Below are 27174 nucleotides of genomic sequence, written 5' to 3' on the forward strand. Positions count from 1 at the left end.
TCTAACAAAGAACTGTTACAATAAACTTCTTCACGCAGGGAAGCAAGAGAGATATACATAGGAGCCAGACGATCAAAAGAAAGGCGAACAAGACTCCACAAGATGTAAAGGAGGGTACCCTTGTTGTTACCCTAGCTGAGGATAATGCTTTAAAACATCCATTCTGCATTGGCAAGGTAATAGCTACTGATAAAGTTGAAATTGGTGAGCATAAATTGTCACTAATAGTACATTAGATGAGAACAACTCATGCAAATGCGTTTGAGGAAAGGTGTAGCTTCGAATTGGTAAATACAACAAAAGGAAATGGCAACCTGCAAGGGGAAAAAGAACACTCCTAGCACTAGTGTACTACCACTTGATGAGGTAAATATTTTGGTGTTTGACTTTACGCTCCAAAAATCAAGTTACTTGAGAAAGTCAACCATTTCTATTTCAGAAGAGAAGATCCCTTGCTTCAATAACTCTAAGCTTGGTAACACATCCTCGGGTGTGCTAGCATGACAGCAAACCCAAGAAGTCTTAGCTTCAAGTTGGATAGTGATAAAAAGGATGCCTCGTCTACCTCCTCAAGGGAAGGCAAACCAACTAGTGATAGTGATCGTATAGGTAGCAGTGATGATGAGAAGCCATAACTATGCCATGATTTGTATGACTAGAAAATAGTTCCTTTTTTAGAGTTATACTAATTTCTTTTCTAGATTGAAGATGACAATGACAAATGGTCTCTATTTTGGCATATTTTAAAAATTTATTGTTAAATTTTCAATTGTAATCTAAAAAAGTAAGCAAAACCAAGACTTTTTTTTTCATTTCATTTTTAAAAAAAATATGTAAGTATCCTAAATATTGTCATTTTTAAATGCTGTTGTATGTATGTATGTATAAAACACTTTTCAAAAAAAGTAAAAATTTGATCTTTTTTATGAAATCTTTGAAAGGTGCGAAATGTTTCTCGTTCTTTGAAAATATTACCTAGTTTTCTCACAACAATATTATTTTCAATAGTGAAGTTATGAAAAGATGGGTGGTAAGGTATGAAGAGGTAATAAAAAGAGCATTTAGAATGCATTAGAGAGACTTGCCATTTCTTACGAAGCTTGCATCACTTCCAAAAGATTGTACTATTGATTAGCTTTATGAAAAAACAAAAAAGACCGAAAAACATGGAGTGCTGGTGACAGAAGAAGTGTGGGAGTATGCAAGAGAATGCGAGCCTCATGAAAGTGTGTATTTACTTTCTCTTTTTTTTTCAAGTAAAATCTCATGATATGGTTATTCAACATCATAAATATATTTCATTTGGTGTTGATAGTAGTATAAGGTATACAATGCCATGTGATGCTAAGGAAGACATTTCCCCAGTCAACGTATTATGGTAAACTTTGAGCAAGAAAGCGGAACAATGCTTAATTATTATGACATGATTCAAAAGATCCTACTGGTTGGATTCAAGACATTCCAAATTTTTCTATTGGATGTGAAGTGGTTCAAGGATGTGTGAAGACGCTCAAGTAAACGTGAAAAGGCATCTAAATGGATTTATAACGATCTATTCCACAAAATTTTGACAAACACAAAGAGACACATTTGTGCAAATACTATAAATAGTGAGGCCTTATTTTTTTTTGATTTAGTGAGGCCTTATTTTTTTTTTATTTAAGATTTCATTAACCAAGTTAGCCGCTTTGTATCTCAATAAACACGTTAAAGTTCTACAAAATCCCTGCAACTCCAATATATTAATGTAGATAAGAAACAACAGACACAACTGCACAAGTACTCTAATTTACACTCTTTATTTATATTGTAAATGTAGCCTTCTTAATCTACAATGTCAAGAAAATTATCTTGACTATGACAATCTGTACTAGACTATATGCCCATAAACATGGAAATTTGATCTAGTACCTGGTTACAAAAGCATAGTACCTAGTTACTAAAGCATCCAATATTTGATTCAAACTTTAGGATATCTTTTGCCTTTTTTTGTTAAAATTGATGGGATTTTATAACGCAACCGATAGTATATATTCTACATCATTTGTTCCTTTGAGCAGTCCTTCAGGTGTCACCGTTTTTGGAAGTTGAGTTTCTTGATGGCATAGGCAAACACGAACATGAACAAGAAGGCCAAGCCAACATGCATCCCGATCACTGCTCCCAAGAAATCATGTTCGTAGCCAAGGTCGTCCTTAATGTATTGGTTCACAGATGGTTGAGGCCCACTGACAGTGGGATCGTTCACACGAGTATTGATGTCACCAAACTGAGATGTAATCAAGCCATAGAGTGACCATGAAATGGGATCTGCCCAGTAATACCATCTCCACCACACAGGAATGTTCTGCATTGCAAAAAGACACGACTCAAGACAATAAAAGAAAGCATACACACCATCATTATGTAGATATGCAATGCAAACCCTTTCAGTTCTAGCCAACGGGTGTGCCTAGGTGTGTGGATTCACAAAGTTTACCACGCGAGAGATCATGAAGCCCGCGAACAAATTCCAGAAACTCAAGAAGAAAGATGAGATGATCGCTGCAAAGTGGACGTTGGGCGTGATCGCCACGTTCATCATGCCGAAGTAGGTGAAATAAAGAAGGGTGAAGAACATGAAGAAGAAGAAATAGAAAAACTTGGCTGCAGTCCACTCGAAGTTCATCATTGCATACACCAGCACCGCATACAGTATGGTCTGTATGAAAACGTAAGGAATCTCAATAGCTGCCTGCAAGCACAGCAGATGGATCAGTTCATAGAGGGGTTCTTAATAACTGTTAACAGCCCATAGAAGCCTGACTAGTTTTCTTGCGAAACTGCTATCGTCTAACAGTTTCACATCTTGCACGGATGCACGATGTACCTGAGCGAAGGCATATGGGAGTGCGGAGTACATTCCTGCTCCTCTTTCACGATAAAAAACAGTTCGCTCAATCCCAACAACGGGTTCTACTGTGTTTGAATTGCTAAATCCAAGAAACAGTGTTGCCGCATACATGCCGCCCATGATGTTCTGCAAATTCTGCGTCGACTCTCTGCAGACACAGGATAACAGCAGGATTATTGATAGGAGGTATCGCACTGCAATCAAGGTTGTGAAGGCGTACACCGCCAGTTCCGAACAGACATCAGTGAACATGTTTAAAGAACGGTTAATGAATGTTCATACATCAGTGTTCATGGAACTGTTCATGCCTCAGTGAACACATGTACAGATGTTCTCTAATTTAGTGAACATAGTACGTGCCAGCAGGAGTTAGCGATGCAGGGTGCAGCAACAGCACCCAGTATTTATTATAAACCCAGCAGAAAACAGAACACATAATTCAGCAAAACCACGAGTGAGTTTGTGTTTTTGCATGGAAGCTTGCTTCAAGGCGGCAGGAAAGCCTTACGTTTTGCCACCGAGATTCCAGTAGACTGTGCCGAATATGAGAGCGATAATGGTTGTGAACATCAATCGCACAGCATTGTAGTAAGGATTGCGCCAATAAGACCAGTGTTGTTTCCAGAGGCACGCCACGCACTGCCCGAAGAAGCTTTGATTATACTGGGTTGCGAAGTAGAGGTCCTTGGAACCAGGCAGGGGGACGCTGAGCTCCTTGATCAGCGCTTGATTGTTTCTGATCATGATAGAGATAAAGACGACAAGAGAGATTAAAATCGAGCTTGAAAACATGATGCATCAAAATTAGCAAGGTATATCCATTTCTTACTGATAGAGAGTGGAATCTTTGTAGATCTGTGCAAAATCAACGCCGAGGCGAGCCTCAGCTGACTGTGAGCTGATGTCGAGCATCCACGTTGCCGGGTTGTATCCCTTTTTGATGCGAGGGACTCCTGGAATTGCCTGCAAGAGAAAATGTGGCTCAGGTTGTGGGGGTGAAGAACTCAAACCTGGTGAACCAGTTCCATGCTCTATTTGAAGGCTTTACCTGAAAGTATGCTACAAGGTGTTGAGAGAGGTGACCGAGAGGGCCTGTGTAGATCACGTGCCCGCCTCGTTTCATCAAAAGCAACTGCAGTTTAAATCACCGAATACGCAAAACTCAGCACAGTACATCCAGATTTAAGTCTTTAGGCCAATCCAGGTGTCCTTTCCTTGGACATTACACATTTAACCTTAGCCTTGTATTTTTTTTGGAAAATCGCACTTCTTTTGAGACTCCAAATTCAAATTCTACCCAAACCTCCTCTTCCCTTTCTCAAACCTCCAAATTCTTGCCACATGAAACTCTTCCTGAAGATAATATAGAGATAGAAATGGAAGAGAGTTTTTTTATTTACCTAGGGAACAATGGCCAGTGGGTGGGTAGCCTAACGGCGTGCGTTTTTGACTAGGAGGATGGAGGTTGCAAGTTTAAATCTCCCAGGCTCTTCGATGACATTCGGGACCTTTGCAGCCATAATTGTACCGCCTTCATATGGCGGGCACGCACGTTACGACCTACTCAAGGACTCAAGGAATAGAATAAAACGAAGAGTGGTTTGGGTGCTAAAGAGTTCTTCTTTTTTCAACTGGCTTAGTTTTTGTGTTTCACCGCGCGTGGACAATACCGTCAAAGAAGCACCTTGGGGGCTTTTGAAACCAAGAGTGGTCCTTAGACAGACCTTTATCAGTTGAGCCACTCTACTGAAGCACCTTGTGGGCCCAAGAGTGGCTCAACCGATAGTCTTGTGTGAACCCCAAGATTAGTTACAACATTAGAGGTAGCTCTTAGACTAGAGGTACATGACAGTGGCAGTGGTCGACGACTCTTTGCAGCACATGGAGTGCTACAATAATAGTTTCTGCCACCACAAGATCTTCCATTCTCTTTAGTTCACGACTCACAGAGGACTCTCTGTGGGGCCGTGGATGGCTACAATGAGCACATCGACCAGTTGCAAGGCTGCGGGACAACACAGAGATCCCAGCACCCCTGCCTATTGCATAGTTGCGTACAATAGGTATGGTAGAGAGTGTTTTTATTCACCTACGAACGTAACGTGGGAAACAATGGCCGATGGGTGGGTAGCCTAGCGATGTGGGTTTGTACCAGGAAGGTCCCAAGGTCGAATCTCTGCATGCTCTTCGACGACATCTCGGGCATTTACAGCCTTAATTATACCACCTTTGGGTGGCCACTTAAGTTGCTACTACAAAAGTATCTACTCAAGGAAAAGAGAAAAACGCCAGTCGCTATGTCCCATGGCGACTGCCTCCCGCTCAGAGAGAGCAACCTCGTGCATGCATACATAACCAGGGTCGCGTGCTAGGTCTGCCACTATGCGAACCACCAAATGTCGAATCCCGGAGGCATCCACACTCCCAGTATCAAAGAAAAAATGAGCCAACTCCCAGAGTCGGCCTATCACGTCTGTCACCTCCAGATCGCTCACATGGTGAGAAAACTCAACTGCATGAGTCTTCAAAATGCTAAGAGCGAGATCTAGAGTCCACTCCCGGTCGCTAGGGCCACAGAGAGGGAAGGAGAAGGCCACCGCTGAATCAAGTGCCTCCTCCCCTCGGGCCGGAGGTATCAGTACATGAACTCTGATGGGTGCTGGCTCATGGGGGCCCTCCGCTCCAAAAAGCCGTGTGAAGGAGTAGTCAAAAGCCTCCGAGCACTGTCTAGTGTCGAGACTACTCAGCCAACTGCGGATAGAGGATATCCGTGAAGCCCGAATCGGCATGGTAAGTCTCCTCTGTGGTGCTCGAGCAAGGTCGGTGCTCAGTGCCCGCCGGACTGCAGGTGAGCGCCAGGGACTTGCCAAGGCCTCCCGGGGAGCTGAGGCGAGCGGAGGGGGGCAGAAGGGGGTGGAGAAGGAGCCGCTAACAAAACCGGAGAAGGAGCCGCTAACAAAACCGGAGCGGGAACGGAAGAAGGCGAAGGTGGAAGCGAGGCAGGAGGGGGGGATGGGGGAGGGGGGAGGGGGGAGGGGGGAGGGGGGGTGGGGGGTGGGGGCGAAGGAGGGGGTGCTGGCATCTCCTGGTCCTCAGTCTGCGCTGGGGTCTCCTCCTGGAGGGGAGCAAAGCTGTTCCTCACTGGAACCCAGCGATGCTGAGACTGTGGCTGCTGCTGCATCGGTCTCTAGGCGTGCTGCTGTGGCTGTCTCCCTCTACGGCACCCCTGTCCAGGCTGCCACTCCGAGGTCTCTGTGGACTGAGCAGGTGTCCCGGAGGCTGGCTGCCGAGCCACATCTGTGGGCGGGCCATCGGGGGCCTCCTGCTGCGATGAAGGTCGGGGTCTCCTACGAGGGCAGGCCTTGGCCATGTGGCCGACCTGCCTGCATATAAAACACTGGTTCAGGAGCCCCGAAAACTCCACTCTCCGATCAATCCATCCCCCCCCCCCCCATCCTAGGTAGCTGCATGACCTTCCGAAGGGAGGAGATGTGAGGAACCAAAACTCTCACCGAAGGTAGCCCAGCTGCTCTAGCCACCACTGAAGCTGCTGTGGAGCCAGTCTCAAGCACCGAGCCCACCAATGCTCCTAGCCTAGAAAGGAGCGGAAGGTACTCGTGGCGGAGTCCAGGGAAGCAAACCGGCCGCTGCTGGGTCGAAGCCATGCTGCCAAGGTTTGAAGAATGCCCGAGCGCCCCTGATGTCAAGGGGACTCATGGCTAGGACCTGGGCCACGCTCTAGGCTGTCTCGAACTCAATCTAGTAGTGTCCACGGCCCAGTAACTGAACGTCCAGGATCTTGTCCACATCTGCAAGAAGGCAGGCCTGGAGAAGATCCCGGATCTCCCCTCTGCTGGGCGAGTGCCGACTATACGGCAGATGGTGGAATGTGCCTGGAGGCATTCCACCTCTGCGGCGAGGCTCGCTCATGGCTAGGACCTGGGCCACGCTCTAGGCTGTCTCGAACTCAATCTGGTAGTGTCCACGGTCCCGTAACTGAACGTCCAGGATCTTGTCCACATCTGCAAGAAGGCAGGCCTGGAGAAGATCCCGGATCTCCTCTCTGCTGGGGCGAGTGCCGACTATACGGCAGATGGTGGAATGTGCCTGGAGGCATTTCACCTCTACGGCGAGGCTCGCTTCCTCTTCTGGCGAAAGAGAAAGCTTGATGGGGGTATCCTCAGGGGCGGGCAAGGGGGCTGCGGAAGAGTGCCTCTGAGGTGGGGCGGGAGGAGCCTCCATCAGTGTCTGAAGCTAGGTCGAAGGCGAAGTGAATGCGGAGAGTCCTACAAGAACCGAGCTGCTGCACAAAAGGCGGAGGGGAAAAGACGGAAGACAAAGAAAAACAAAGGGGGCGGAAAAACACAGAAAGAGAGGGAGGGGCGTAAGGCAGCGGCGAAAAAGCGGGGGGGGGGGGGGGTGGAGGCAACGCGAAAGCGGGTGGGGGGGAGAGAGGGCGGAGGCAGGCGGAGGGGGTGGGTCACTGAAGAAGGGGAGAAACAAGGGGGGCGCGAAGGAGATGGAGCAGGGGGCGGGGGGGGCTACAGAGCTGGGGCGGGGGGCGCGAGAAGACCTGGCGGGGGGAGGGGGGAGCAAACGCGAGGGCGGCGATAACAAGGCAGGCGGGGGGGGACAGTCGCGAGGGCGGGGAGGGGGGAGTGCGTGCAGGCTGCAGCGCGAGCAGGGGGGAGAGCGGAAGCTTCAGCGAGCGTTACTTCAAGACAAGTGGTATACCATCTACGAGGAGCTTATGCTGCTCTCATGTTTCTATGTTCCTAGTACTCCATGATGAGTTTCCATGGACAGTCTTGTATCACCCTAGTGAGATAGCTATGTTTATGTTTTGTTTTTGTTTTATTTTACATTCCATGATGAGATATGCCATGGACATGCTTGTATCACTTTGGTCTCATAGGCCCGTTGAGTCTTTAGTAGACGCTCTCTCTCTCTCTCTCTCTCTCTCTCTCTCTCTCTCGATACCGTACCACACGTGCTAGGCTTATGCACAAATTGCATGACATTGACGTACCCGAGGATATGCTTTCACCAACCTGGACATTTCCCAGTCTGAAAGGTGTCTGGTGGACAGGATGTTTAAATATTTGGAAAGTACAAGCTTTGGGAATGGGGGATTATCCTAGAATACAAAGAACCACACTCCTAAAATTTAAGAGAGTTGCTATTTTTGGCCCGACTCCGATGGAAATTCTGTTCGCGTCATTACATCTGGAATTGAGCAGATACCAAGAGTTTGGCAAAGTGCCTATGACAGAATGTCTACCAGTTGGGATATTTTTAGAGATAAAGTTTATGGAAGGACCCATCTCTTAGATTGGGACATGTGGCAAGGAGGTGGACCAAAGTGAGACAAGTGGCCTGACATTTGTTAGAAAGTAGATCAAAGTGAGACAAGTGGCCTCACACTTGTCACTTCAGATATTGTGTGGCTCTCCACTTGTCATCGTAGCCTTCTCTTGCCATTTTAGCTCATGGGAGGTTCAAATCTATAAATTGGAGCCCTCTCTCTTCATTAATGGAGGCTCTCTTGCTGCACACTAGCCTCTACCACCGTTACAGGCTACCCTAATGATGGCTACTCTCTTTCTCTCTCTCTTAAAGGCTGCCCGTGAAGAATACGGGCTGTTGGGGACTGTTTTGGAGGCTTCCATCGCGAAGAAATACTGAAGGCAAGGGTATTTAATCATTTATTACGATTTCTAGCCATTGTATTTGTTGCACCAGCATTTGTACTTGTTGTACAGGCTGTACCAGCCATCGTACAGGCTGTACCAACCATCGTACCGGTTGTACCAGCCACTACTTGCTGTACTAGTCATTGTACTTGTTGTACCAACATTTGTACTTGCTGTACCTGCTGTACCAACCACCGTACCGACTGTACCAACCATTGCACCTACTGTACCAGCCACTGTACCAACTGTACCAGCCATTGTACTTGCTGTACTGGCTGAATGGAGAGTTGTACTTATTGTACCAGCTCTATTGCATGAAGATCCGTGGTTTTTGGGAAAGAATCAGTACCCACACGGAGGTATATGGATTATATTGTTGGCTCGGCATTTCTACAGCCTATGTTCCGGCTTGGTAGCCTTGTGTTGGACTGTGTTATGGCATTTGTATAAGGATAATCTGGCATCTCCCGTGGGGAGAGTAAGGCCCTCAAAGCTTGTACATGATATTATTCTCCTTGGGTAATAAAATACTCCAAGGGGGGGGTCGACCCATTCCGGCCTCTATGCGGTGTCACACGTGCAAGCTCCATTTTCAGCATTTGTGGATGTTTTGTCCAGCTTTATGTTTTATGCAAAGTGACGATGGATATGTGTTAAGGTTGTGGCCATATTTAAGTGTGTTAACATGCATTGATGGTATCAACAAGTGTGTCAAAGGCCCTAGTCTCCCGGGCACCCGCCGCGAGTTACATTGGTATCAGAGCATAGGCTTTCTTGGAAGCGGAGGCTTCCTACTATCAATAAGAAAGAGAAAAGATCTCAAGTGGGGACCACACTTACCATCATTGCTATTAAGCATGGCCAGCCACTTCAGAGCCTGTGAAGCAAGAGCATGAGCAATAGACAGCTTGGTCTAAGGATTTATGAATGCACAAAATTTATCTTGCAAGTATGGAGTTGGCTTTATGTGCACACATTTAGCACTCTTTCCATATGGATATTGTGGATTATATTATCAAGCTTACAAGCAAGCTATATGGAGATATATCTCAGGATATGTTAAGGATATGGTGACGAGATATTTCTTTTGGCTTCAAGACCAACCTGGCAAAGAAAAGCTAAGTATACTTTGAGTTTGCAAAGTTGGTGCTTTTGCTATTTACTATGAAGTGTTTTTGATGTACACTAACCCTTGTATAGCTATGCAAGGAGAAAGGTGTTGTTGTTTGCCTTGAGATGGTTTCAGGGAAACATTGTTTATGGCTCCCTTTAATGGGATGAATTCTTTTCATGGCTCCCTTTATTGGGATGGATTATATCTATGGAGATTTCTTTCTTGGACGAGATTTATATAGAATTGGGGCCTACTTCGAGGATTACCCAAATCTTTTGAAGGCCTATCTGGAGGCTTTTCAGTTGCGGTCAACTGATTAGAAGCCGGGGAGAATGTCACAAACCCCTATATTCTAGGGACATGCGGATGCGTGTCAGGCCTAGAAACATGCGGATGCATGTATGTATTATACCTGGGCATGTGTATGGATCATATGAGTGGATGCATATGAGTCCAAGGACATGGCAGGACATTTATGGACCTTCGGGCGGTGCCGTGTGGATTCCGGCCATGCACACATGGTGTGTTGTGATGGCAGGCGGAATATTTTCAAGTACAAGAATGATGATAGGTGGTTTATGGATTATTCTTTTTGGCTCCCTTTATTTGGAATGCATTGGACTTATGGAACTCATGGTTCACTTACCTTGTGTAGTGTTCTCTTGTCCTACGTGCTCTCTTGAAGATTGTTTCTACCATGCGTGGGTGGAACAATAGAGAGCAGATGGAAGGGAACATGGGTACTTCAAAGGGTAGTGACAAGCACAAGATACCCTGTGTAGTGTTCTCTTGTCCTACGTGCTCTCTTGAAGATTGTTTCTACCATGTGAGGGTGGAACAATAGAGAGCAGATGGAAGGGAACATGGGCACTTCAAAGGGTAGTGACAAGCACAACATACCCTGTGTAGTGTTCTCTTGTCCTACGTGCTCTCTTAAAGATTGTTTCTCCCATGTGTGGGTGGAACAATAGAGAGCAGATGGAAGGAAACATGGGCACTTGAGAGGATAGTGTGAATTGGTGGCCGAAATGCCTATAAACTATGTGTAGCAGAAATGCTTATGGAACACCAGGTTATCTATGCCTGCGAGTGATTGTTTTATCTTACTTAAGCCCACCTCTCATCCAAGGTGTGTGGTCAGAGAACCAACACGGTAAAGTGGACATGATGGGACTTATGTCTATGCCAACGGTCATGTGGACCGATGTCTTGTTGGCAGGAGACTTATTTTGTCTCGCCCATTTACTTGGGACATGGATTATGATCTCTGGACTTATGGGACTGTTTTGTCTCGCCCATTTACTTGGGACATGGATTATGATATCTAGACTTATGGGACTGATTTGTCTCGCCCATTTATCTTGGGACATGATTATGATATCTGGACTTATGGGACTGTTTTTGCTCGCCCATTTATCTTGGGACATGATTTTGATATTGGTATTATGGAGACTTATTTAGTCTCGCCCATTTCTTTGGGACATGGATTCTTCAGTTATATTGGATTTTTGAGACTGTCTCGTCTCGCCCAATCGATGGGACATGATTATATCTTGAATATATGGCTTGAAGCTTAAAGTTGCGGACAACTTTTAAGAAGTTGGGGAGGATGTCACCAGCCAGGACATTTCCCAGTCTGAAAGGGGTCTGGTGGACTCCAAGATGTTTAAATATTTGGAAAGTACAAGCTTTGGGAATGGGGGATTATCCTAGAATACAAAGGACCACACTCCTAAAATTTAGGAGAGTTGCTATTTTTGGCCCGACTCCGATGGAAATTCTGTTCGCGTCATTACATCTGGAATTGAGCAGATACCAAGAGTTGGCAAAGTGCCTATGACAGAATGTCTACCAGTTGGGATATTTTTAGAGATAAAGTTTATGGAAGGACCCATCTCTTAGATTGGGACATGTGGCAAGGAGGTGGACCAAAGTGAGACAAGTGGCCTGACATTTGTTAGAAAGTAGATCGAAGTGAGACAAGTGGCCTCACACTTGTCACTTCAGATATTGTGTGGCTCTCCACTTGTCATCGTAGCCTTCTCTTGCCATTTTAGCTCATGGGAGGTTCAAATCTATAAATTGGAGCCCTCTCTCTTCATTAATGGAGGCTCTCTTGCTGCACACTAGCCTCTACCACCGTTACAGGCTGCCCTAATGATGGCTACTCTCTTTCTCTCTCTCTTAAAGGCTGCCCGTGAAGAATACGGGCTGTTGGGGACTGTTTTGGAGGCTTCCATCGTGAAGAAATACTGAAGGCAAGGATATTTAATCATTTATTACGATTTCTAGCCATTGTACTTGTTGCACCAGCATTTGTACTTGCTGTACTTGCTGTACCAGCCATCGTACAGGCCGTACCAACCATCGCACCGGTTGTACCAGCCACTGCCTGCTGTACTAGTCATTGTACTTGTTGTACCAACATTTGTACTTGCTGTACCTGCTGTACCAACCACCGTACCGACTGTACCAACCACTGCACCTGCTGTACCAGCCACTGTACCGACTGTACCAGCCATTGTACTTGCTGTACCGGCTGAATGGAGAGTTGTACTTGTTGTACCAGCTCTATTGCATGAAGATCCGTGGTTTTTGAGAAAGAATCAGTACCCACACGGAGGTATATGGATTATATTGTTGGCTCGGCATTTCTACAGCCTATGTTCCGGCTTGGTAGCCTTGTGTTGGGCTGTGTTATGGCATTTGTATAGGGATAATCTGGCATCTCCCGTGGGGAGAGTAAGGCCCTCAAAGCTTGTACATGATATTATTCTCCTTGGGTAATAAAATACTCCAAGGGGGGGGGGGGGGGGGGGTCGACCCATTCTGGCCTGTATGCGGTGTCACACGTGCAAGCTCCATTTTCAGCATTTGTGGGTTTTGTCCAGCTTTATGTTTTATGCAAAGTGATGATGGATATGTGTTAAGGTTGTGGCCATGTTTAAGTGTGTTAACATGCATTGATGGTATCAACAAGTGTGTAAAAGGCCCTAGTCCCCCGGGCACCCGCCGCGAGTTACATATGCAGTGGGGGATATATACTTTGTATGAGTCTTTGACAGGCAGAGTCCGAGCTCCAGGCAGACTATCTGATAGGGTGACCAGCACGATAGGGGTGAAGCAGGGATGCCCGCTATCGCCCACCCTCTTTGGACTGTACATTGATGCGGTCTCTAATTATGTAGACAGATTGGGAGGCCCAGGAGCATGCCTGGCAGGGGTGTTGATACCCATCTTGTTATATGCTGATGATATTGTTCTAATCTCAGACTCTCCGGAGGGATTACAGAGACACCTGGATGCATTACAGGCTTTCTGTGCAGCGGATAGAGAACTGACAGTGAACCTTGGGAAAACCAAGGTTATGGTGTTTAACACCACACAGGCATGGGTGACAAGATCAGAGCCTCAGTTCACTTTCCGAGGGGAGCCGGTAGAGTACGTCACGTCATATGTCTACTTGGGAGTTACTTTCATAGGACCTCGTTTCTCCCTGAAGGAGGCAGCACTCGAGGGCATGCAGCCTTGGGAGCACTTGAGAGGCAGTGTAATATGCGGAAGCTTCGGAGAGGAATCGGTAACTTCAATACTCAGAATTCAGCACTCTTTTCGCGACGGACATTAACGCACAAACTGAAAGGAGATGTGTAGAAAATAGAGAGAGAGAGAGAGAGAACACAGTATTGGGTCCCAATTACCCTCTGTAGGGCCCCCACCACGGATGCTATATTTGCTTTATTAGAATGATGAGAAAATATGAAAGAAAATACAGCAATCTTGGAACCTTTCTTGGCTGGGAATACCCTGCCCTTGACCTGAATCCTTCACCCCTGTGCTTAGCACCCTCTTGGCTTTGTCTAGCCTCTTATGCTTGAGCTCTTGGTGGAGAATGAGATGAATGAATGGGATTATGGGCAATTCTATTTATACTACCCCATCAGGAGCAGTCGGCAAGTGCTACTGCAGTCGGCCAGCCCAGAAATGTCCCACGACTGAAAATTCAGCATTAAATGCTGAATTAAATCTCATTAAATGCTGCATTTTTTTCCTAAAAGGTTGGGCATGATGCGCCTCCTTCCAGAGGGCTGGGCACAGCTTTTGCCCACAATCCAAGGGCTGGGCAGCCTGTATGGGCTGCCCCATACTTGCCCTACAACCATGTAAAGGCTGTAATCTCTTGGAATCTGCCTTATTCTTGCCCTACGGCTGTCCATGGCTGGTGGGTTCAGCGTGGGCCTTCCTGGCCCTCATGGGGGTGGTTCCACACCATTCCCATGCCCACACTAAGATCCGGGGTAGCCCTATGGGCTGGCCCCTTGTCCCTAACCACTATCTACTCAGTGATCTGGCATCCGATACCATACCAAATACACAGAACCACTGACATCATTCTAGAGGGAGACTCACAGCGCGGACTGGCATTGTTTCATGTGTAGGACAGTGCACACCTGACCTTGGACTCATGTGCACTGTCCTGCACATGAAACAATGCACACTGAGATAGATCCCTGGCTGACTCGTCCCGGACTGGGCTCACATGGGACCAGTTCACCATCCCAGGTCCTGCACCTTCTGTACAGAAATGTCAAAGTGGCATCCAAGTGCGGGATGCAAGTGACAAAAGGGGTAGTCCACCGGTGTCTAAAAACCAACCACTTGAGCGAGAAAAAATTCTGGTTTCTTTGCTGAATCTTTGTACTTGAAGTAGACTCTGATACCACTGTAATATGCGGAGGCTTCGGAGAAGAATCGGTAACTTCAATACTCAGAATTCAGCACTCTTTTCGCGACGGACATTAACGCACAAACTGAAAGGAGATGTGCAGAAAATAGAGCGAGAGAGAGAGAGAGAGAGAGAGAGAGAGAGAGAGAGAAAGGGAGAGGTGGAGAGGACACAATATTGGGTCCCAATTACCCTCTGTAGGGCCCCCACCACAGATGGTGTATTTGCTTTATTAGAATGATGAGAAAATCTGAAAGAAAATACAGCAATCTTGGTCCTTTTCTTGGCTAGGAATACCCTGCCCTTGACCTGAATCCTTCACCCCTTTGCTTAGCACCCTCTTGGCTTTGTCTAGCCTCTTATGATTGAGCTCTTGGTGAATGAATGGGATTATGGGCAATTCTATTTATACTACCCCATCATGAGCAATCGGCCAGTGCTACTGCAGTCGGCCAGCCCAGAAATGTTCCACGACTGAAAATTCAGCATTAAATGCTGAATTAAATCTCATTAAATGCTACGTTTTTTTCCTAAAAGGCTGGGCATGATGCCCTTGCTTCCAGAGGGCTGGGCACAGCTTTTGCCCACAATCCAAGGGTTGGGTAGCCTGTATGGGCTGCCCCATACTTGCCCTACAGCCATGTAAAGGCTGTAATCTCCTGGAATCTGCCTTATTCTTGCCCTACGGCTGTAATCTCCTGGAATCTGCCTTATTCTTGCCCTACAGCTGTCCTACAGCCCCTCCATGGCTAGTGGGTTCAGCTTGGGCCTTCCTGGCCCTCGTGGGGGTGGTTCCACACCATTCCCATGCCCACACTAAGATCCGAGGTAGCCCTATGGGCTGGCCCCTTGTCCTAACAACTATCTACTCAGTGATCTGGTAGCCGGTACCATACCAGATACACAGAACCACTGACATCATTCTAGAGGGAGTCTTACAGCGCGGACTGGCACTGTTTCATGTGCAGGACAGTGCACACCTGACCTTGGACTCATGTGCAGGACAATGCACACCTGACCTCGGACGACTGAGATGGATCTCTGGCTGACTCGTCCCAGACTGCACTCACATGGGACCAGTTCACCATCCCAGGTCCTGCCCCTTCTGTACAGAAATGTCTAAGTGGCATCCAAGTGTAGATAGGCAATGTGCACACATACAGTTTCAGGAGCCACGCACCAAATTGTGGCTATTTGATACGCTTGTCACACCGACCCTCTTGTACGGAGCTCCAATTTGGGAGCCCAGTATACATCATAGATCTCAGAGAGGAACAGATGAAGGATGGAGGCAAATGGAGAGACCATTAATTATGATGATTGCCCACATGATTCGGAGCAAATCATCAGTACCACATGAGATTGTTCGGGCTAAGCTTGGGTGCTTCACCAGTAGTAACCGAGGCCCTATCCAGGCAGTTACCTTTTTACAGCGGCTATGGGAGCTCTCTCAGCAAAGGTACTCCCAATTGGCATTGACCTCATCCATTCAGTTGGCAGACGATGGAGATACTCATTGTTGGTACGCTCAAATGAGATCATGGTTTGACCTACATGGTTTGCGGATAGAGGCACTACCACCCTTTCAGTACGATCTGGATTGTTCATTTTTGAATCTCACCCGCTCAGAGCAAAACCGCGTGATCAGGATGGATATCATCAGAGTGGACACAGAGAGGATATGGACTAGCCCCCTTGAGCCCTTGGGAATGGCTCATTACAAGAGCCATTTTCTACACCTCTCACCGGATGATTTTATCACCCGCCCAGCGCACATGGATGTACACCTATCACATGGGATACGTTGTGCCATTGGACACATCCGGACCTCATAACACCAACTGCGGATTGAGATAGGGCGATATGTGCATCAGATCTTGGATGACCACATATGTCAGCTATGCTACCAGGAGGTAGAGACAGAGGAACACTACATTTGCCAATGTACAGTCTATTATGAGATCCCAGGGAGATATCACTGCCTCTTCCGAGAGAGTTTTGGACCGTTACGGAGGGTCATGGAGTTTGAGGATCAAAGATGCCTGGGTTTGTTTCTACTTGAGCTCAGGAGACACAGAGAGACCCTCTTGGCAGACAGGAGGCCGAGCCATGACGTACCTAGACAGAGGACCCTGATAGATTTCTTCAGCACCAGCACCAACAACCCAGCCCACACACCTCCGGATACCTCCTCCATTGGGTCCCCAGGGCACCGACAACGCTCCCAAGGAGTCACCACTGATAGAGCAGTTATCTTATGTCGTGCTCGTCGAATACGCCCACCAGGATCCCAACCACGGCATCCTCACCATTGCCAGATCAGAGCCATTATTGCTTAACATCGGAGGCACCTACCTCGCTTCTATGACCTCTCCATTCTAGACAGCCCCATGGCGGAGATACTTGATCTAAGGAGAGGACAACACTTCAACTGATCAGCATACATGGATCTACCTGATATACATTTTTCAGTATTTTCCAGTATTTTCTACTCAGTATCATCTCGGAGTCTTACAGTTGTGTTCTTATCACTGTAGGACAATCACTTTATTGTACTTTTTAGTCTCATTTAGTTGTTCTCTTTGATGAGACACCAACTTCAGATGTACTCTCAGTTTTGGTCTCATAGGCCACTATGGCATAGTTACCGCGGAACGGGAACGTTCCGGGAACGTCGGATGCTAGAACGGGAGCGGGAGCGGGAACGGGAACGTCGCGGAACGCAAGGTCATATGACATGTCAGCATATGACACAAAAAAATGTAACTTTTTGTATGCGGATAGCCAAATATGCTTCATAATATTTGCTCCCCCAAGACATGAACATACATTTCTGCAAGCAAAACTTTAATTTTTTTTTTTTTTCGGAACGTTTTGGGACGTTCCGGGAACGTGCCTTCGCCCGGAACATCGTTCCGGCGTTCCAGGAAGGCGGAACGACGTTCCGTGGTAACTATGCACTATGGCCTCTAATATATCATTTCCCTCTCTCTCTCTCTCTCTCTCTCTCTCTCTCTCTCTCTCTCTCAGCCGTTCAAAGTTGAATCGGGTAATCAAGATGGACATTGTGAGACTAGATACAGAGAGGACATGGGTCAGGCCCTTGCAACCGTTGGGCACGAAAATGGCACACTACCATAGTCATTTTCTACACCTCTCTTCGGACGGGTTTATTATACGCCATGCTTACATGGACACACACCTCTCACATGGTATTCGGAGTGCTATTGGATAGATTCGCACCTCTTCACACCGGCTGAGGATCGAGACAGGTCGATATGAGGATATATCACTAGAGGATCGCATATGCAAGCTTTGCCATAAGGAGGTGGAGTCGGAAGAACACTATATATGTCGTTGTACTGTCTACTATGAGATCCGACGGAGGTACCATTGCCTGTTCCGTGAAGGCTTTGGACCTTTGCGTCGGATCATGGACTTTGAGGACCAAAGGTGCTTAGGGCTCTTCATACTTGAGCTTAGACGCCACACAGAGAGCCTATTGAGGAACAGGAGGGTAGTGGGACCAAAGCTGCCTAGACAGAGAGCCCTCACAGATTTTTTAAGAGCCAGCACTGTAACCCCACCAGCCTCTACTCCCCCATCTACAGGCCTACCTGGCAGACCACCCTCCAGAGGAGTCACCCTCCTGGACAGAGCCATTTCCATCTGTAGAGCGAGACGCCCACGACCACAAGGATCGTCTCCACGACTCCCCATCATTGCCCACCACTGGAGGAGTTTACCGCGACGATTCAGCGGTTCAGCTTTCAGCTCTTAGCTCTCTTAGGATGTTACTATTTTCATTCTTTCTTTCAAATTTGTTATGATGAGGCATCATCATCATCAGTCGTGTCTCATGGGCCATTTCGGTCTTTGGGAGATCTTTCTTTCTCTTCCTCCCATCCATGTGTCAAATCCCCACAGATCTCCTCGTAGAGCAATCCTTAAACACGACTCGAAACCTGCAAAACAAAACCAAACAACGTGAAGGGGTTGCTCTACGAGGAGATCCGTGGGGATTTGACAGTGGTATCAGAGCATGCCTCGAAGAGCGTGTTGCAAGAAGAAAGAGGTTGAAGAAAGTGGTATGAGGTCGAGATGATTGCTATTTTTTCATGTAATACTGCTGTTTTTTTTTTTCAAAATTCAGCGTATGGTTTCTAGTTGCATCGTTGGAATCCGAGTGGGTTGTGGTCATGGAAAGGGTAGCTTTGATTAGCAAGTGAAGAGTTGCTTTTCTGGTGAGGAGAGAAGCAAGTGAAATAGTACTCAACAAGCAATAGCTTGTCAGCTGCGTGAATCAGTAAGAGAGTAAGGGTTGTCGGCTGTTGTTTTTCAATGCGTATGTGTGAGAAAAGACTATCGAGGACCTTGCGATCAGTAGGGCGGCGACTTCTTTTGGTTCACTGCTGTTCCCTGCAACCGACGTGTGGCAGCAGGCAGTCAAAAGCGGCTGTTTTTTTCAGCCCTTTTGTTGCTTTTCGCACACCTTACGTTTTTTAGCGTATTAATAAAAATACAAGAAACAGCTACGTTTTGTTCTTTAAAAATCTAAGGCAACGTGTTATGTTTTAAAAAAAACAAAACAAAACAAAACAAAGAAAGTTGTGCCATCTTACATGGTTTTTTTTGGAAAAAACAAAAAACACAAAAGAAACATACAAATACAAAAACTCTTTTGGGGAGTTTATAAAATTCGCCTACAGTGGACTTCTAGCCACACATCTCCTCGAGTTCTCTAGCACCATCTCATGCTTGCAGCCAAGATTTTCTCTCTTTCCCACTTCGAGATGTTGGCCCAAGCATCCAAGATGGAACCCGCACCCGCACCCGCACACGAAGACATGCCGGCTACCGAGACCGCCGATGGCGATCTTTTCGAAGATTTTGTAACTAAATCTGATTTTCAGAAATTTAAAGTTACTTTTGAGGCTTCTTTCATGGAGCCCGAGGCACAAATCGCCGCACAGATGCAAGCTTCGCAGAATTCCATCTCTCTATTGACCACTACCTTGTCTACTCTCTCGTGCATGGATACATTGGCGTCTGCTTTAGGCCCCAATGTTACTCCGGAACAGTTTGGTAGCGAGCAAAAGCAACGTACCAAGAAGATTGTGGACACGTGGCTACATAAGTGGTAGGTCCACTTCCAGTTTCATCCATATGGCGATGACAAAAAGATTCAGTTGGCAGCAGGTTTCCTCTCAGGCAAAGCTTTGCTCTGGTGGAAAGAACTCAAACCTAAACCAAAAACCTGGACCCAGTTCGAAGAAGTCTTCAAGAAAGAATTCCTCAAGGCGAATGACTACGATATAGTTGCTCAGTTTACCAGTTTCACTATGACCTCGGAGAACCTCACTTATTAGGTCTACCTCCAGATATTTAGAGACTTACAGATGAAAGCTACGAAGATGGATTCTACTACTCTTTTGGGTTTCTTCGTAGGAGGGTTACTCGACTCATACCGTTTACAGGTCAAGAATAACGAGTGCAAAACTTTGGACGAGGCCATTCACTCTGCTCGTATTTATGATGATACAATGGTCTCTTCCAAAACCAAACCCATAACCGAGCATAGGAAACAAGCACAAAAGAAGGTTCTCCGAGCCGAGGACTAGCACGACAGAAAGAAAGTCTTCGGACCAACCTTCAAAGAATTCTACTTCGACTCCAGCGAAGAAAAACCGTCCCCTCAAGGCTATAAAGCTCAAGAAAGAGAGACATTGCTTCATCTGCGAAGAAAAAGGACACATGCATAACAAATGCCTGAAGAAGAAGGGTGCTAAGACCAACGTAAGACCCAAGACGAAGGCAGCCAACCAATTGTCTTTGTCAGGTACTTCAGTCACTTGTACTTTCTCGCCCTAGTTCATGTTCTGATTGTCTGTTCAACTGTAAAGTTCTTGGGTTGCACGATCTTCTCCGAGTTTATAGAGAAGTGAATGGCCATAGAATTTACATTATTCTGGACTTCGGAAGCTCGCACAACTTTGTTAATTACAAACTTGTGCGGAAATTAGGTCTGGACACGACGCCTAACGATCATACCTATGAGGTACGCCTACCTGCGGGTCGGCAAGTGTGGAATCGAAAGGTGGAAAAGCTACCGATCTGGATTCAAGACTACGTAGATATTCTGGAGTGATATGTTATGCATCTAGAGAATTTAGACTTGCTATTAGGAATTGAGTGGTTTAAAACCCTTTAAGGTCCAGATAGATTGGTCTAGTCATACTTTTTCTTTTGAACATAGGAACACCCAATATTCTATCATAGGTGATTGTATACATCCCTCTCAAGGACCTCTTGTAAATACAGTTGATCTTGGAAATATAATGAATTCTTCTTTATATATTGCTTTCCACTGTGTTTTGATTCCACTTTCTTCATTTCTCATACCTACTTCTCATACCTACTATGGATGTCAATGAATGAAGTGTGCGTAAAAGCAAAGAATTACAGAAGTTAGTTGACTCGTTTCAAGATGTATTTCCTAAGGAGCTGCCATTGGACTTACTACCCGAAAGGATAGTGGATCATCATATTGATCTAGTCCTTGGTGCTCAACTTGTTAGCAATCCGCCTTACAGGATGAGCCAGGCTGAGGAAGATGAGTTAGCTAAACAACTCGCAAATCATTTGAGGATGGAACAAATCCGTCCAAGTAAATCATCTTGGGGTGCGCATGTGTTACTTAGGAGAAAGAAGGACAACACCTGACGAATGTGTGCAGATTACAAGAGACTGAACAAAGTGACAATCAAGAACCGCTATCCTATCCCTAGATCAGATGACCTAATTGACTGTTAGTGGCAGCAAAATATTTCATGTCAGTAGACTTAAAGAAGTACTAGGTGAAACACACCAATTAGTTACTCCTCAAAAAATCATGAATGTCAAGGATATGACATTTGTGCCACATGAACCGGAAAAGATTCTTGGATTTCGTAAAAGAGGATTGCGGCATACGCTACTCACAGAATACAAGATCAAGTGGAAGGATCGTGTTGAGGACACTACATGGGAGACATTGACTACCCTTCAAAGGGACTACCCTGGGTTTTTACTGAGCTCAGGATTGACCTCTTAGAGGAAGGGGAGTATGTCATGTGCATAGAGTGTATCTATTGTGTGCAACATGCACACCTCGAGGCTTGGGAAAGCTTGGAGCTAGGCAGGTTGATTGGCAAGCTAGACTAGGTATAGACTGACGGACTGGCACCCAAGTGTGGACGGACAGGCGCCCAAGTGTGGATGCCCGGTGACCGGCCAATAGCCTATAAAAGAGTGGCCAAGGTTAGTCGGTTGGTCATAGAGTCCCGCGAGTCTTTGCAAGAGCTCTACGATCAGGAGCCTGGATCTAGTGCAGACGTTCACCTGCTTCATGCAATCGAGGCCCGCGAGGGTAGCTCCATGGCGGTATGGGACGTCACAGGGTAGAGATTGGTCAGTGTGTCTTGCTAGTTAGCTCAGCTCGTGGCGTGGTGGGGATAGCCAAGACTTACAGCTGCATGGTTGGGTGGTGAGGGCAAGCTTGCACCCCCTTCATGTTGTTTGGCTTTGTTTTGTAGGTTTCAAGTCGTGTTTTAGGATTGCTCTATGAGGAGTTCCGTGGGGCTTTGACACCATGTCTATGCACCAAGTCACCATGGCTTGATTCCACTCACAATCTCTCATGGTCGGAACCATGTTCACCTACATGGTATCAGAGCATGGGTGAATCCACCAAAGCCATTCAACAAACCATAACTATGTTTATGTTTTGTTTTCGTTTTATTTTCCATTCCATGATGAGATATGTCATGGACATCATTGTATCACTTTGGTCTCATAGGCCCATTGGGTCTTTAGTAGACGCTTAATATATCTTTCTCTCTCTCTGCCTACCAAGATCCCAACCACGACATCCTCACCATCACCAGATCAAAGCCATTATTGCTCGGCATCGGAGGCGCCTACCTCACTTCCACGACCTCTCCATTCTAGACAACCCCATGACGGAGATATTTGATCTGAGAAGAGGGCAGCACTTCAATTGATCAGCATACATGGATCTACTTGATATACATTTTCCAGTATTTTCTACTCAGTATCATCTAGGAGTCTTACTTATAGTTCTTATAATTGTCAGACAATCAATTTATTGAACTTTTTAGTTTCATTTAGTTGTTCTCTTTGATGAGACACCAACTTCAGATGTACTCTCAGTTTTGGTCTCATAGGCCATTATGGCCTCTTAGAGACGTTAATATATCATTTCATTTTCTCTCTCTTCCACCCATCCATGTCTATGCACCAAGTCACCATGGCTTGATCTCTCCATTTGTCCTTCCACTCAGAGTCTCTGATGGCTAGAACCATGTTCACCTACATGGTATCACAGCATGGCTAAATCCACCAAAGCCATTCAACAAACCATAGCTATGTTTATGTTTTGTTTCTGTTTTATTTTCCATTCCATGATGAGATATGCCATGGACATTATTGTATCACTTTGGTCTCATAGGCCCATTGGATCTTTAGTAGACACTTAATATCTCTCTCTCTCTCTCTCTCTCTCTCTCTCTTTTCCACCCATCCATTTCTATGCACCAAGTCACCATGGCTTGATCTCTCCATCTGTCCTTCTACTCACAATCTCTCATGGCTAGAACCATGTTCACCTACATGGTATCACAGCATGGGTGAATCCACCAAAGCCATTCAGCAAACCATAGCTATGTTTATGTTTTGTTTCTGTTTTATTTTCCATTCCATGATGAGATATGCCATGGACATTATGGTATCAATTTGGTCTCATAGGCCCGTTGGGTCTTTAGTAGACACTTCATATATCTTTCTTTCTTTCTCTCTCTCTCTCTTCCACCCATCCATGTCTATGCACCAAGTCACCATGGCTTGATCTCTCCATCTGTCCTTCCACTCATAATCTATCATGGCTAGAACCATGTTCACCTACATGGTAAGAGAACATTAGATAGGGCCTTGGTGCCTATATAAAGCATTGTACATGCTGGAAATTTCATAATACAATCATTGTTGTGCTGTGCAGCAACTCACTCTCTCGTGTGTATGGTATCACATCTCTCACTCACTCTGCTTTCACCCATCCATGTCTATGCACCAAGTCACCTTGGCTTGATCTCTCCATCTCCACTCACTCTCTTGTGGTTTGAACCATGTTGACTTACAGTGGCACCATAGCTTCTCTCTTGATTTGGACCCTTTGGCAAGGGCCATCGGCTTCCCAAGTATACCGTATGCTTTCATGGGCTCCCCAAGGAGTACATTGTGCTTCTTTCGGCGATTTGGTCATTACACAAGGGCATGGGCATCCCCTCCCCCACAAGTATCCCGTATCTAAATCAAATCCCAAGTCTAGAGAAGTCCAGAAATAAACTCAATGCCCAAACTGTAGTAAATCCTCAGAAAAGCTCCTCGAAAAAGTGAACACCAGGAGGAATCCAAAAATGGCAGTGGTGCTTTTATACCGGGAGAGGAATTTAGGGGCTGCTTGCCAAGTTTCTGCCGGAGGTGGACACTGGTGGCATTGTTGCTGGTGCTAGCAGCGCTGTAGGAGAAACAGGCAGCGCAAAGCAGTTGAGACGGGCCCACAACCGGCGCAGGTGGCTGAGCAAGGACGAAGAAGGGCGGCGCAGAGTAGCTAAGACGGACACACAGCCGGCGCAAGTGGCTGAGCAACGGTGGAGAAGGGCGGCACAACCGGCGCAGAACGGCCGAGTTGGGCACAAGCCGGCGGCATACGGATTGAGCAAGCAGAGAGCAGCAGCGCTCTGGCGGCTGAAACTTGCACAGCCCTAGCGGAAGATGGAGGCGCAGGCCTAGACCCGACGGATGGAGAGGGTGGTGAGGTTGAAGATGATGATCTATTTGTTCTTTGGAGGTCTCCACGCTTGATGCCCAAACAAGAGGGGCTCAAGTTTCTTTTATACTTGGGAGGGCCTTGCTTTTTGCCAAGAGCAATACTTTTTGCTTTGTTTCTGTTTTTTGCTTTAGCATTTTAATAATAATAAAATATTATTCATCTTTTGTCAAAGTTCTTGAATTATTGTTTTCCTAACTTCAAGGCCTTGTTTTTGGCCCTAGAGTTGCTTTTTGGAAGAGTAGCTTTCAGCTTTTTGATCTGGCTCAATCTCCTTTTTCCAATAGTGCTCTTGGCTCAGGGTGAACTTGGTTTGGCTTTTTTTTTTTTTGCTTTCCCTTGCTTTTTGACCAAAACTAGTGCTTTTCCTTGTACCAACATAATAGTCCATGTTCCCATGCTTTCATCAACCTGTCCAGTGTCGGGGCATGTGTTTCATCATGTGAAAAGAGCTAGGAGGGCCAAATAGTTACAGAGGAGAAGAGGGGTGTGGTTGCGAGCCCTATGTTATCATTGTCATCTCTCCTCTCTCTCTATATCTTTATCTCTTGGATACATGGTTGAGTCTGTCACAGCACGCTCCGCTGGGCTTACATCCTCCCTCTGAGGCGCTTGGAACCCTCCCTCAAGACCTCCCCTGGGGTCGATACAACAACAGTTTTTCCCCACAAGGAGCCCCCCTCCTCCAGCCAACCTCCCCTTGCCTCTCCCTCCTCATCCTGGACCTTCCGTAGGTTACACGGAGGGTGAGGTCCAGCCAACAAACCTCGACTCAACAACCGGCCATCACCACTCGCGGTCTCTCCAGAGAGAACCATTATGAGGGAAATCCCAAGACCCTTCTAAACCCAATGTATAGATGGATGTAAGGTGTATATGGTTGTGAATATTCGATCCAAGGTGGCAAAAAGGAGACGTGGCATCCAAACGTATCGTCCAGGTGCGAGAAACCAAAAAGGAAGGTGTATGGCAAACGAAGGAGACTAGCGGTGAAGTATTCTGGAAGAATCGAGGACGCCGACGAGCTCAAGACGGCGGGGAAGATAGTTTCTGAAGAACAGATACAGATATGCAAGGATGTGGGCTTGAGAGACCACCAGAGTTGAGACTGCAGTGAATTGAGTTCCTGCAGGTCAAATTTGTTTGCTGCAGCAGTTCGCAGGCTAGAATTCCTACAGTTGTTGAAGTTTTGCAGACAGAAGGATAGCACAGTGTGCGGAAGCGGAAGTCGTCCAGAGTAGAGGGTGCAGGAAAAGCAGAGGATCTTGTAGGAAGTGTGTTCCCTAGGATCCGAGTTCAACGTTTTGCTCAATTGTTCCTTGCTGTATTTGAAGGTGGAGACTTGCAGTGTCTGGCTACAGAGATTTTTGATTGGGATGGGTTGAGAGAAGGCCTAAGGAGGAATTATGGGAAGGTGGACACTCCAGAAGACTTGTGGGGGGAGTTGACCAGGTTGAACCAAGGAGAGGATGAGGAAGTGCCAGATTTTGTGACAAGTTTGAAGCTGCATGGAGGAGGATTGGGAGAGTGTCAGGTTTCTCTAACTTTTTGAAAAAAGACAAGTTTGTTGAAGAGCTGAATGGAAGGATCAAGGAGAAGATGGAGGTGAAGGACCCACTGAGTTTTCCAAAGGATGTAAAGACTGTTGTGTATCAAGAGAGGAAGTTGAGACGGAAGGCTGGCTTGAATATGCCATCCACTAGGTCAGGTAGAGATGCTATGTTTGATTTGCTTAATGTACTTCATGCTAGGAACAGTGTGTTTGTTGCAGATCACTACGTGAGTGTTATGGCAAAGGATGCTAATGCAATGAATCACCGCGTTTGTGAAGTGACGAGGAATGCAGTTTGTATGGCGGTGGACCCAGAATTGGAGGCAGTAGATGCTAGCAAGGAGATGGAGGATCGCTGAGAGGCTGATGAATCTATTGTGCAAGGGTAGGAGGTCCCTAGTGAGTTGGGGATCCCACATGAACCTGAGTTGAGGAGTGCTTCATTATAAGATGCCAGTGTGGAGTTTGAAGATCTGTTTTGTGATATGAGAGTTACTTTTCTTTCTTGTGTGCTTGCTAGTGGTGTAGTAGAGGCCATCACCCAACCACCACACACTGTTATGAGCCATTATCTTCAAAGACATCCCTATAGCCACCACACCCCTCTTCTCCTCCCTCTGAGGCACTTGGACTCCTCCCTCGAGACCCTCTGAGTTGGAAGAACTGAATGGAAGGATCAAGGAAAAGATGGAGGTGAAGGACCCACCGAGTTTTCCAAAGGATGTAAAGACTGTTGTGTATCAAGAGAGGAAGTTGAGACGGAAGGCTGGCTTGAATATGCCATCCACTAGGTCAGGTAGAGATGCTATGTTTGATTTGCTTAATGTACTTCATGCTAGGAACAGTGTGTTTGTTGCAGATCACTACGTGAGTGTTATGGCAAAGGATGCTAATGCAATGAATCACCGCGTTTGTGTAGTGACGAGGAATGCAGTTTGTATGGCGGTGGACCCAGAATTGGAGGCAGTAGATGCTAGCAAGGAGATGGAGGATCGCTCAGAGACTGATGAGTCTATTGTGCAGGGGTAGGAGGTCCCTAGTGAGTTGGGGACCCCACATGAACCTGAGTTGAGGAGTGCTTCATTAGAAGATGCCAGTGTGGAGTTTGAAGATTTGTTTTGTGATATGGTAGAGTTACTTTTCTTTCTTGTGTGCTTGCTAGTGGTGTAGTAGAGGCCATCACCCAACCACCACACACTGTTATGAGCCATTATCTTCAAAGACATCCCTATAGCCACCACACCCCTCTTCTCCTCCCTCTAAGGCACTTGGACTCCTCCCTGGAGACCCTCCCCCAAAGTCAATGTAAC

At 46.4% G+C, this 27174-nt stretch overlaps 1 protein-coding gene across 1 annotated transcript in view; it reads right to left on the reverse strand.

Annotated features, from left to right (window-relative positions):
* Positions 1-1780: 1780 nt before the first annotated feature.
* Positions 1781-27174, reverse strand: part of LOC147621746 (pleiotropic drug resistance protein 1-like) — a 39368-nt gene continuing 13974 nt past the window's right edge. Inside the window, exons 19-24 of the mRNA XM_086822769.1 lie at positions 3942-4025; positions 3723-3856; positions 3402-3629; positions 2870-3041; positions 2480-2734; positions 1781-2347 (exon numbers count right to left, since the gene is read on the reverse strand). Of these exons, the coding sequence (XP_086678895.1) occupies positions 2072-2347; positions 2480-2734; positions 2870-3041; positions 3402-3629; positions 3723-3856; positions 3942-4025 (1149 nt within the window). The 3' untranslated portion in view covers positions 1781-2071. The remainder of the gene's footprint in view (positions 2348-2479; positions 2735-2869; positions 3042-3401; positions 3630-3722; positions 3857-3941; positions 4026-27174) is intronic.

The sequence above is a fragment of the Cibotium barometz genome, chromosome 29 (genome assembly GCF_041138505.1).
Source record: "Cibotium barometz isolate CiBa-2024 chromosome 29, ASM4113850v1, whole genome shotgun sequence".
Lineage (NCBI taxonomy): Eukaryota > Viridiplantae > Streptophyta > Polypodiopsida > Cyatheales > Cibotiaceae > Cibotium > Cibotium barometz.